The sequence below is a fragment of the Canis lupus genome, chromosome 1 (genome assembly GCF_048164855.1).
Source record: "Canis lupus baileyi chromosome 1, mCanLup2.hap1, whole genome shotgun sequence".
In the NCBI taxonomy this organism is placed as follows: Eukaryota; Metazoa; Chordata; class Mammalia; order Carnivora; family Canidae; genus Canis; species Canis lupus.
In genome coordinates, this window is record NC_132838.1 from 48566380 (window position 1) to 48578024 (window position 11645).

At 37.3% G+C, this 11645-nt stretch overlaps 2 protein-coding genes across 17 annotated transcripts in view; one reads left to right on the plus strand and one right to left on the minus strand.

The window, feature by feature from the left end:
- The window catches only part of SERAC1 (serine active site containing 1), a 72008-nt gene that overhangs the window by 59780 nt on the left and 583 nt on the right, over positions 1-11645 (minus strand). For 5 of the 15 annotated variants that reach the window (XM_072829117.1, XM_072829160.1, XM_072829205.1 and 2 more), the window contains exon 2: positions 2843-2948. The exons of 6 other annotated variants lie outside the window; for them this stretch is intronic. The gene's annotated coding sequence lies outside the window, so the exon portion shown is untranslated. Of the gene's footprint in view, positions 1-2842; positions 2953-11645 lie in introns of all 15 variants that reach the window. 4 more of the 15 variants (XM_072829177.1, XM_072829208.1, XM_072829127.1 and 1 more) reach the window with 1 other exon arrangement.
- On the plus strand, positions 9534-11326 carry LOC140635129 (adenosine kinase). Of its 2 annotated transcripts, XM_072829263.1 has the most exons (2): positions 9534-10305; positions 10421-11326. In XM_072829263.1, the coding sequence occupies exons 1-2, from the start codon at positions 9546-9548 to the stop codon at positions 10543-10545; spliced, it is 885 nt and encodes a 294-aa protein (XP_072685364.1). In that variant the 5' UTR covers positions 9534-9545; the 3' UTR covers positions 10546-11326. The 2 variants fall into 2 exon arrangements, with proteins under 2 accessions (XP_072685364.1, XP_072685358.1); XM_072829257.1 differs by having other exon boundaries at positions 9534-11326.

Genomic DNA, 11645 nt, shown 5'->3' on the forward strand with positions numbered 1-11645 from the left:
CAAGAATGTCATATAAATGGAAACATACAGAATGTAGCCTATAAGTCTGATTTCCTTTACTTAGCAAAAAGCAATTGAGAATTATCTGTGTTGTTATATCAGTAATTCATTCTTTTTACTGGCTAGTATTATTCCATACATGGATATTACTGGTTTGTTTATACATTCCCCAGCTGAGGGATATTTGGGTTGTTTCAGCTATAAACATTTGCATACAGTTTTTTTTTTGTATGAACATAAAATTTCATTTCACTTGGGTAATAATCTAGATGTGAGTCAAACATAAATCTATTTTAACTTTATAAGAAACTGCCAAACTTTTCCAAACCGGATGTACCATTCTGTATTCCACCAATAAATTATTGGAGTTCCAGATGTTCTGTAACTTCATTCATACTTGATATGGTCAGTTGCTTTTATTTTATTCATTCTAACAGGTGTGTAGTAATAGCTCATTATAGATTTAACTTGCATCTCATCAATGATCAATGATATTGAACACCTTTTCATGTGTTTATCTGTCACCTCTATTTTTTCCCTTTTTACTTTTTTTAAAAAAAATTATTTAAATTGAATTTAGTTAACATTTAGTGTATTATTCAGTTTCAGGGGTAGAATTTAGTGATTCATAGTTGTAGTATATTACATCAAGAGCTCTCCTTAATGCCCATCATCCAATTACCCCATCTTCTCATCCAACTTCCCTCCAGCAACCCTCAGTTTGTTTCCTATAGTTAAGTCTCTTATGGTTTGCCTCCCTTCCTGTTTTTCTCATTTTACTTTTCCTTCCCTTCGCCTATGTTCATTTGTTTTGTTTCTCAAATTCCACAATTAGTGAAATCATTTGGTATGTCTTTCTCTGACTTATTTCACTGGCATAATACCCTCTAGTTCTATCCACCTCGTTACAAATGGCAAGATTTCATTCTTTTTTGATGGTTGAGTGATATTTCATTGTGTGTGTGTATACATATATATGTATGTATACATACATATACATATATACATACATATGTACATACATATACATACATATACATACATACGTACATACATATACATACATATACATATATATGTATATACATATACATATATATATATACACATATATATGTGTGTACACACACACACGGGCAGCCCCGGTGGCGCAGCGGTTTGGCACCTCCTGCAGCCTGGGGTGTGATCCTGGAGACCAGGATCGAGTCCCACATCAGGCTTCCTGCATGGAGCCTGCTTCTGCCTCTGCCTGTGTCTCTGCCTTTCTCTCTCTCTGAATAAATAAATCTTAAAAAAAAATTTATATATATATATATATAAAATCACATCTTCTTTATCCATCCATCAATGGACACCTGGGCTCTTTCCATATTTTGTATCTGCCATCTCTATTCTTTAGTGAAGAGTATATCAAAATCTTTTGCCCGTTTTTAATAAGATTGTTTGTTGAGGATCCCTGGGTGGCTCAGCGGTTTAGCACATGCCTTTGGTCCGGGGCGCGATCCTGGAGTCCCGGGATCAAGTCCCACGTCAGGCTCCTGGCATGGAGCCTGCTTCTCCCTCCCCCTGTGTCTTTGCCTCTCTCTCCCTCTCTCTATGTCTATCATAAATAAATAAATAAATAAATAAATAAACAAACAAACAAACAAATAAATCTTTTTAAAAAAAGATTGTTTTCTTACTGAGTTTTGGGAATACTGTATATATTCTGGATAAAAGATCTTTGTTAAAAAAAAAAAAAAAAGATCTTTGTTAGATATACAATTTGCAAATATTTTCTTCCAGTCTATGGCTTGTCCTTTCATTCTCTTAACTGTGTTTTTAGAAAGCAAAAATTCTCAATTTTGACAAAGTCAAATTAATCCATCTTTACTTTATGAATGCTTTTGCTGTTGCATAAAAGAAATCCTTGCCTAACTCAAGGTCACCAAGATAGTCCCCTATAGCTTTCCTTACAAGATTTACAGTTTTAGGTTTTTACATTTAGATTTATATAATCCATTCTAAGTGAATTTTTGTATAGGGTGAAAAGTATTGGCCAGAGTTGTTCTTTTTACAAATAAATATGCAATTTTTTTACAAATAAATATGCAATTTTTTTAGAATCATTTGTTGAAAAGACTAGCATTTCCTCATTTGCCTTTGCATCCTTGCTAAAAAATAATTGTGTCATGGCCATGTGTATACATGTCTACTACTACATATTGTTTCATTAATCTGTATGTTGACCCAATTATTATATTGACTTCCTTTTTGACCCACAGAATATTTAGAAGTGTGCTAATTTCCAAATATTTGGTTACTTCCAGGTATCTCTGATTTTTAGCTTAATTCCACTGTGGCTGGAGAAAAGGCTTTTTATATTTTCAATTTTTTTAAAATTTGGTTTGTTCTATGGCACAGAATATGGTCTCTCTTGGTGAATGTTTCATATGGACTTGAATGTACATTCAGTTGTTTTGGGGCAGAGGGTACAAATGTCTACTAAATCAAGTTGGTTGGTAGTGTTTTTCAGGTCTTCTCCTTTCTGACTTTATGTCAGCTCATTCTGTTGATTACTAACATAGCAGTAAACCATTAAAGTCCCTTATAGCTAAATTAAGGAGTCTGAAGTTTACCTTGAATTATAGGAAGCTGTTGGGGGATTAACCTTAAGAAATGGAGTAACATGGTAAAAAAATTTTTTTAAACTTGACAAGACTGCGAATAGTCTGGAGAAAAGCCAAAGCAGCAGTGGCGAAAACTAATAGAGACGCCTTTAATGATAATCAAGGAGAAACGTGTACTTGATTTAAAGCAGCCGCTCTGGGATCCCTGGGTGGCTCAGCGGTTTAGCGCCTACCTTTGGCCCAGGGCCCGATCCTGGAGTCCTGGGATCGAGTCCCACGTCGGGCTCCCAGCATGGAGCCTGCTTCTCCCTCCTCCTGTGTCTCTGCCTCTCTCTTTCTCTCTCTATCATAAATAAATAAATAAATCTTAAAAAAATAATAAAATAAAATAAAATAAAATAAAATAAAATAAAATAAAATAAAGCAGCCGCTCTGGGATGCCTGGGTGGCTCAGTGGTTGAGCATCTACCTTTGGGCTCAGGTCATGATCCTGGGGTCCTGGGATCAAGTCCCATATCGGGCTCCCCATGAGAAGCCTGCTTCTCCCTCTGCCTATGTCTCTGCCTCTCTCTCTTTCTCATGAATGAATAAAATCTTAAAAAAAAAAATAAAGCAGCAGCTCTGAGAAAAATGACCTAACAGATTTAGAAACTATTAAGAAAACAGATTCTAATAACCACTTGAAAAAGGTGGAGAATAATGAATAACAGGGAGATGGTTATAGTTCTCAGTTTCTGGTTTGGAATACTGGGGTATACAGGGGTTATACAGGTAACATTTACCAATATAGGGAAATACAGGAACAGAAATTAATTTGGGAAGGATAAATCCCAATTTCATATGCTAAGAGTAAGGTTCCTTTAAAATATTCACAGAAGATGTCCATTAAATTATATGGGTTCAGCAGACAGGTCTAAGCTATACAGATTTGAGTCAGTAGCACATATCATTAATTGAAACTATTTGTTGAGGTGAATTTATTGAAGAATAGTGTATAAAAAAATCCTTCTAAAAATGCATTTTAGGATTATCAGATTATGAAAATGCAGATTCTAAGGCACTATTTTATTTTTATTTTTTGAAAAGCACTTGTTAGCATTTAATGAACTTCCCCCTATGTGGCTTCAAGCTACTAGAACACAGGCGCCCCCACCCCCCACACACACACCCTTTATCTTCCCCTCAGCTTTTCTACTGAAGAATTTGGCTTTAGGCACTATTTTAGATTGAATTTCTGTTTTTAGTCTCATAAGGCTGCAACCAAGATGTTAGCAGGGCTGCATTACTTATTGAAAGCTCTGAGTGAGAACTCAATTCCAGGCTCTTTCAGGGTGTTAGCAGAATTCAGTTCCATGCAGCTGTCAGAGTGAGGTCCTGGTTTCCTTGCTAGTTGTTTTCTGGGTGCCACCCTCTGGTCTTTGCAGGTAGCCTTCTACAGCTCAGAACCAGCAACAGTTCATCCTTTTCACATTGCCTTTTATTCTGGCTCTTCTGCTCTCCTATTCTACTTTAAGGATCCATGTGATTATATTAGGCTCTTTCAGATAATCTAAAATAATCTCCCTAGCTTAAGTTCTAAAACTTTAATGCTATCCGCAAAGTCCTTTCTTGCCACATAACATAACATATCCATAGGTCCCAGGGATTTGGGCATGGACAACTTCAGGCAGTGGTCAGTATTCCGCCTACCGTAAGCTACTATGAGAATTCTGATACGACACTTTTTATAGAGGTTTTCGTTTTTCATTTATTTTGGGTAAGTACCTAGGAGTGGAGCTGCTTGGTCATAGGGCAGATATATGTTTAACTTTGTAAGACACTGCCAGATATTTTTCCAACATGATTGTACCATTTCACACTGCAACCAATAAGGAGGGAGTATGAGAGTTCCAGTTGTTCCACATCCTCACCAATACTTGATGATGTCAGCCTTTTTGGTTTTAGCCATTTTAGTGAGTACATGGTAGTATCTCCTTGTGTTTTTAATTTGGAATTCCCGGAAAATGATGTCAAGCACTTTTTCATATTCATGTCAGCCATTTACATTTTTTTTAATGTTTTTTATTTATGATAGTCACAGAGAGAGAGACATAGGCAGAGGGAGAAGCAGGCTCCATGCACCAGGAGCCTGATGTGGGATTTGATCCCGGGTCTCCAGGATCGCGCCCTGGGCCAAAGGCAGGCGCCAAACCACTGCGCCACCCAGGGATCCCTACATTTATTTTTGTATGAAGTGTCTGTTCAAGTCTTTCAGCCATTTTTAATTTGGACCGTTGGTGTTTTAAATGAGTTATCGGGGCACCTGGGTGGCTAAGTGGTTGAGCAGATTGCCTTTGACACAGGGCATGATCCTAGGGTCCTGGGATCGAGTCCCACATCAGGCTGCCCACAGCGAGCCTGCTTCTCCCTCTGCCTGTACCTCTGCCTCTCTCATGAATAAATAAAATCTTTTTAAAAAATATAAATGAGCTATCAGCTCTTTATTCACTCTGGAAACAAATTCTTTATCAGATAAATGTACATATACACTACAAATATCTTCTCCTAGTCTGTCACTTGTCTATTCACTTTCTTAAAGATACCTTTTGATGAAAGTTTTATATTCATGTCTCTTTTATCAAACTTTTCTTCTACTGCTACTGCATTCTGTGTCCTGTCTTAGATATTGCTGCCTACCTCAAAGTCACAGAAATTCTCCTAGAAGTTTGTTTTACCTTTTACTTCTAGGTCTTTGATCCATCTCAAATTAATTTTTGTGTATTGGGTTAAAAAGGTTTGGTTCCCCCCCCCCCCCACCATGATATTCAATAGTTTCAGCATTATTTGTTGAAAACATTTTACTTTCCTCACTCAACTGATTTGTGCCTTGTTTGAAAATCAACTGTCAGGACACCTGGGTGGCTTAGCAGTTGGGTGTCTGCCTTCGGCCCAGAGTGTGATCCTGGGATCCAGGATTGAGTTCCACATCGAGCTTCCTGCATGGAGTCTACTTCTCTCTCTGCCTGTGTCTCTGCCTCTGTGTGTGTGTGTGTGTGTGTGTGTGTTTCTCATGAATAAATAAATAAAATCTTTTAAAAAAATTGAAAATCAACTGTCTCTAAGTATGGGCATGTCTCTGGACTCTATTCCATTTCATTCATCTCTGTTTATACTTATGTAAATACCATACCATCTTGATTAGAGTTCTATAATAAATCTTTAAGCTAGATAGTACAAATTCTCTGGTTTTGTTCTTCCTTTTCAAGACTGACTATTCTAGGTCTTTGGTACTTTCATATAATTTTAAAGTCAGCTTGTCAATTGCTAATTTTAAAAAGCCTTTGGGGGATCCCTGGGTGGTTTAGCGCCTACCTCTGGCCCAGGGCGCGATCCTGGAGTCCCGGGATCGAGTCCCACATTGGGCTCCCGGCATGGAGCCTGCTTCTCCCTCCTGTGTGTCTCTGCCTCTCTCTCTCTAGGTCTATCATAAATAAATAAATAAATAAATAAATAAATAAATAAATAAATAAATAAATAAATAAATCTAAAAAAATTTAAAAATAAAAAATAAAAAGCCTTTGGGATTATGACTGTGATTGCATTAAATGTGAAATACTCATTTTAAGTGGAAAACAGAGGAGAAATTCTGAGGACACAGAAAGTAAGAAAGGGGAGATTATGAATACCAAATGAAACAAATACTCAAAAACTCCATTAAATTTAACAACAGGGAAGTCACCAGAGCTTTCACAATGGTAGCTTCATTGCCCTGGTTGCAGAAAAAAAACAAACTATAACAAAACATCCAATTTCCTCTTCATTCTTATTACTAAAACACCTGAATTGTAGCTGGGCATATAGATAGCTGAATAAAGACTATATTAACTATTTTTCTCTCTAGTGAAGTGTGATCACTGATCAAAAACCAGTTAACGGGCTATATGTGGATATGTCACATGCAACTTCTTCGAAGTATCCTTAAAAGAGTACCTTTTCCTTTTCCTTCTTGCTATGTGCAGGAGGCAGTTTGAATTCAAGCAGCCATTTCAACCACGAGGTAGCATTCTACACTGGCAGAACAGCAGCAAAGAAGAGCCCAAGTCCCTGGTGATCATGGAGCTGCTGCCACACCAGCTATGGCCTGCCTACCTATTAGGGCACCTGGGTAGCTCAGTCGGTTAAGCGCCTGCCTTCAGCTCAGGTCATGATCCCAGGGTCCTGTCCAAACCATGCACAATCCCTGCTCTCTGCCATCTAACTACATCCTCAATCCATCTACCTTTCTTCATCTTTACGGTTACCCCTCTAGTTCAAATCACCATCATCTCTCATTTGAAATAATTCAATAGCACCCTCAGTGTGCTTTTTGTAACTTATGAAATCCTTCCCAGAGAGATGAAAAAGTTCTGGAAATAGACAGTAGTGACAGTTACACAAGAACATAAATGCCACCAAACTATACACCTAAAAGTGGCTAAAATGGTAAATTCTATGTGAAAAAAACCTTTTCTGTAAACTATAGCCTCCCATATATTTTTCTAAATATTATATAGATGTCCTTTGCACTGAAGTCCTTAATCCATCTGGAAATTTCTGTTTGGACAGAAACAGGACTCTAATTTAGTCTTCATTCTATATGGATACCATGTATTTCAACATTTAGTGAACATTTGGTGCGTCCCCCCGTTTTAGAATACCACTTAATGGTATACTAAGCTCCCATATTTATCTGGGTGTGTTTCTAGGCTTTCTATTCTATTCCATCTGACCACTTTTCTATCCCTGAACCAACACTATAGTAATTAATACTTAAGTAGTCTTAATTATTATGGCTTCATATTAAGTTTTGATATCTGGGAAGAAGGGACTTCATTTAATCTTTTTTATAAAATTGATTTAGCCATTCTTAGTCCTTTGGCTTTCCATATATTTTAGGTTCAGCATGTCAAGTTCCATGAAAAATTATGTGCTATTTTAATTGGAATTCCGATGAATTTGTAGAATGGAGGAAAACTGACACCTTTATATATTGAGTCTTTCAACCCATGAATAAGGTGTATCTCTTCATTTACTTGGGTCTTCTGTTATATGTTTCAATAGAACACTGTAATTCCTTCCCTAGAGGACTATACAATTTTAGTTTGATCTATTTCTAGATACCTTTAGTTTTGAATACTATTACAAATACCTTTTTAAATTAAAATTCCTAGTTATTGCTGGTACGGAGATGTTATTTTTTAATTCAGAAATCTTCCTGGGGGCGCGTGAGTGGCTTAGTGGTTGAGGGTCTGCCTTTGGCTTGGGTTGTGATCCCAAGATCCTGGGATCCAGTCCCACATCCGGCTCCCTGAAGGGAGCCTGCTTCTCCCTCTGCCTGTGTCTCTGCCTCTCTGTGTCTCTCATGAATAAATAAAATAAAATTTAAAAAAAGAACAATGAACTCTTCCTTAAGGTCATTTTTCTCACCATTGAGTAATATTTCCCTTTCCTATGATTTGTGCTCTTTCCCCTTACTTTACCAATTCATGTATATGTATGCCTACACATATACACACATATTTTTGTTATGTTTCTGGGATGTTTATTCTATTACATTGTTCTGTCTCATACTACTATCACACTGTTTTGAATGCTGTAGTTTTATATTTTGATACAGTATGTCTAAACTTTTCTTAGCTATTTATGTTAGTTTACTTTTCCAGATAAATACTGCACCTATTTTGCATGTTCCTCCCCAGAGCCTACCTAAGTTATATAATTTGGGGGCTCTGAAGGCCATTCTGACACCCTTTAAACAAAGTAGCCTTTCTAATCACTCTTTATTACTTCACCATCTACCTTCTTGTTAACTGATTTTGGGATCTTCCTCCCCCTACTGTAATTACTTGTTCATCACTGTATTCCCAGTGTCTAGAACAGTGTCTGGCACATACCAGGTGCACAAAAATGTTTGCTGAATAAATGGATGAGGATTTTAAATCTCGATAATTCAGAGAAACACAGGAAGGCAGGTTCTGAAGTCATGGTGAAAGAACTAGCTCAGTTTAAGAGGAAGTGCTTAGATTACTCACAGGTGATTAATGTGTAGGCCTCAGGACAGCACCGGGGCACAAGAGTGACAAGTTACTGAGACGGTCAAGGAGGAGAGCGCATGAAAGAAAGAAAAGGAAGAAAGAGATACTTGGAAATAACAAGTGCTGACAAGGATGTGGGAAAAAAGAAACCCTTGTGCACTGTTGGTGGGAATGAAAGCTGGTGCAGCCACGGTGGAAACCAGTATAGAAGTTCCTCAAAAAATTAAAGAATTACCACACAATCTAGTAATTCCTCTACTGGGTATTTACCCAAAGTAAATGAAAACATTAATTCAAAAAGATACAAGCACCCCTTATGTTTATTGCAGCGTTATTTACAATAGCCAAGATACAGAAGCAGCCCAAGTGTGTATCCATGGATGAATGGAAAAGCAAGCACGATCTACATATGCAATGGACTATCACTCAGCCTTAAATAGGAATGGAATCTTGCCATTTTAAATACAGACGGATCTAAAGATTGTAATGTTAAGTGAAATAAGTCAGTCAAAGATAAATACTCTAAGATTTCCCTCCTGTGTGGGGATTTAAGAAACAAGGAAAAAGGGCAGGCCGGGTGGCTCAGCGGTTTAGCGCCCGCCTTCAGCCCAGGGCGTGATCCTGGAGACCCGGGATCGAGTCCCACGTCGGGCTCCCTGCATGGAGCCTGCTTCTCCCTCTGCCTGTGTCTCTGCCTCTCTCTCTTTCTGTCTCATAAATAAATAAAATAAAAAAAAGGGTACACTTACAGTGAGGAGCAATAGGTAATGCATGGAATTGCTGAATCTTTATATCACACACCTGAAACTAACATTACATTCTATGTCGATCATACTAGAAAAATTTTAAAAATAAAAAAAATTCTAGGGGTGGGCGCGCGAAGATGGCTGCGGCCGACGAGGAGCCGAAGCCCAAAAAGCTGAAGGTAGAGGCGCCCCGAGCGCTGAGTGAAAATATTCTCTTTGGAATGGGAAATCCTCTTCTTGACATCACTGCTGTAGTGGATAAGGATTTCCTTGATAAGTATTCTCTTAAACCAAATGACCAAATCTTGGCTGAAGACAAACACAAGGAATTGTTTGATGAACTTGTAAAAAAATTCAAAGTCGAATATCATGCTGGTGGCTCTACCCAGAATTCAATTAAAGTGGCACAGTGGATGATTCAGCAGCCATACAAAGCAGCAACATTTTTTGGATGCCTTGGGACAGATACATTTGGAGAGATCTTGAAGAAAAAAGCTGCTGAAGCCCACGTGGATGCTCATTACTATGAGCAAAACGAGCAAACAACGGGAACTTGTGCTGTGTGCATCACTGGTAGCAACAGGTCACTTGTAGCCAATCTCGCTGCTGCCAATTGTTATAAAAAGGAAAAACATCTTGATATGGATAAAAACTGGACACTGGTAGAAAAAGCAAGAGTTTATTATATAGCAGGCTTTTTTCTTACAGTTTCCCCAGAATCGGTATTAAAAGTGGCTAACCATGCTTCTGAAAACAACAGAATTTTCACTTTGAATTTGTCTGCACCATTTATTAGTCAGTTCTACAAGGAATCATTGATGAAAGTTATGCCTTATATTGACATACTTTTTGGAAATGAGACGGAAGCTGCCACTTTTGCTAGAGAGCAAGGCTTTGAGACTGAAGACATTAAAGAGATAGCCAGAAAGACACAAGCTCTGCCAAAGGTGAACCAGAAGAGGCAACGAATCGTGATTTTCACCCAAGGGAGAGAAGATACTATAATGGCTACAGAAAGTGAAGTCACCGCTTTTGCTGTCTTGGATCAAGACCAGAAAGAAATTGTTGATACCAACGGAGCAGGAGATGCATTTGTTGGAGGTTTTCTGTCTCAACTGGTCTCTGACAAGCCCCTGACTGAATGCATCCGTGCTGGTCACTATGCAGCAAGCGTCATAATTAGGCGGACTGGCTGTACTTTTCCTGAGAAGCCAGACTTCCACTGACAGAAAAGCAGGAAACCCAAGCCCAGGAGTACAGATAGTGCTCTGATTGCTTCCTGAGAATTCCCATATTAATAAAGAAGAAAATTATCTGCCATCTTTTCCTACTATAATAATATTCATTCTTAATTTAGGGAGTATAGTAATGCTCAGTAGAATCTTTATTCTCTCAACAACCTAAAAAAATAATGTCTATTTCCGTAGTTTGATAGTGCTACTTAAATGTTGATTAAACAGGAATACAGCATTTCAATGGAAATTTTTATTTCATTTTCAATTACTTTGTAAATTCATGTGTATTTAGCAAATTGATCAGTTTTTTTACATTTCTGCTTTGAATGCAGATGCAATTTAATATAATAGATTTTTAAACAGGAATTAATGCTAACACATCAATCTTTAGCTTTTTATACAAGTATATTTAATTTAGAATTGTGTGTATGTATATATGTATGTGTGTATATGTATACATACATATATGTATACCACATATATAAATAATAAATGGTCAAATAAGGTACGGAAATATATATCTTGCCAAGTTATGCCAAATAATCTCTTTAGCACATACTCAAACATGTAATAAACTTTGGATAATTAAATAGTTTGCCAAATTATGATATTCAAATTATAATCTTATATTTACCTATGATACTCTGTGATTTGATACAAATAAAAAACTTGTCATATGGGAATTTTTTTCTGTCTTTGCCCTGTGCTCAATAAACTAAAGAAATAAGATTAAAAAAAAAATTCTAAAAAAAAAAAAACAAAAAAACACTTTGTATGAATCATACCTAGGGCGAGCGCAGAACCAATAATACGGAAACCAAAGGGGGGGGGGAATGAGGGCTAGAAAACGGGAAATGAATGTAAGAGCTGGGTTCATAAATCGCAGAAGCACCAGAAGCGCTAATCTGCAGCGTTAGCTTAATTGGGTAAGTACAATTTAACCTAAGGAACCTAAGCAATAACCTCATACCTCCAGTAGCAACAAATAATTAAACAGAGAGC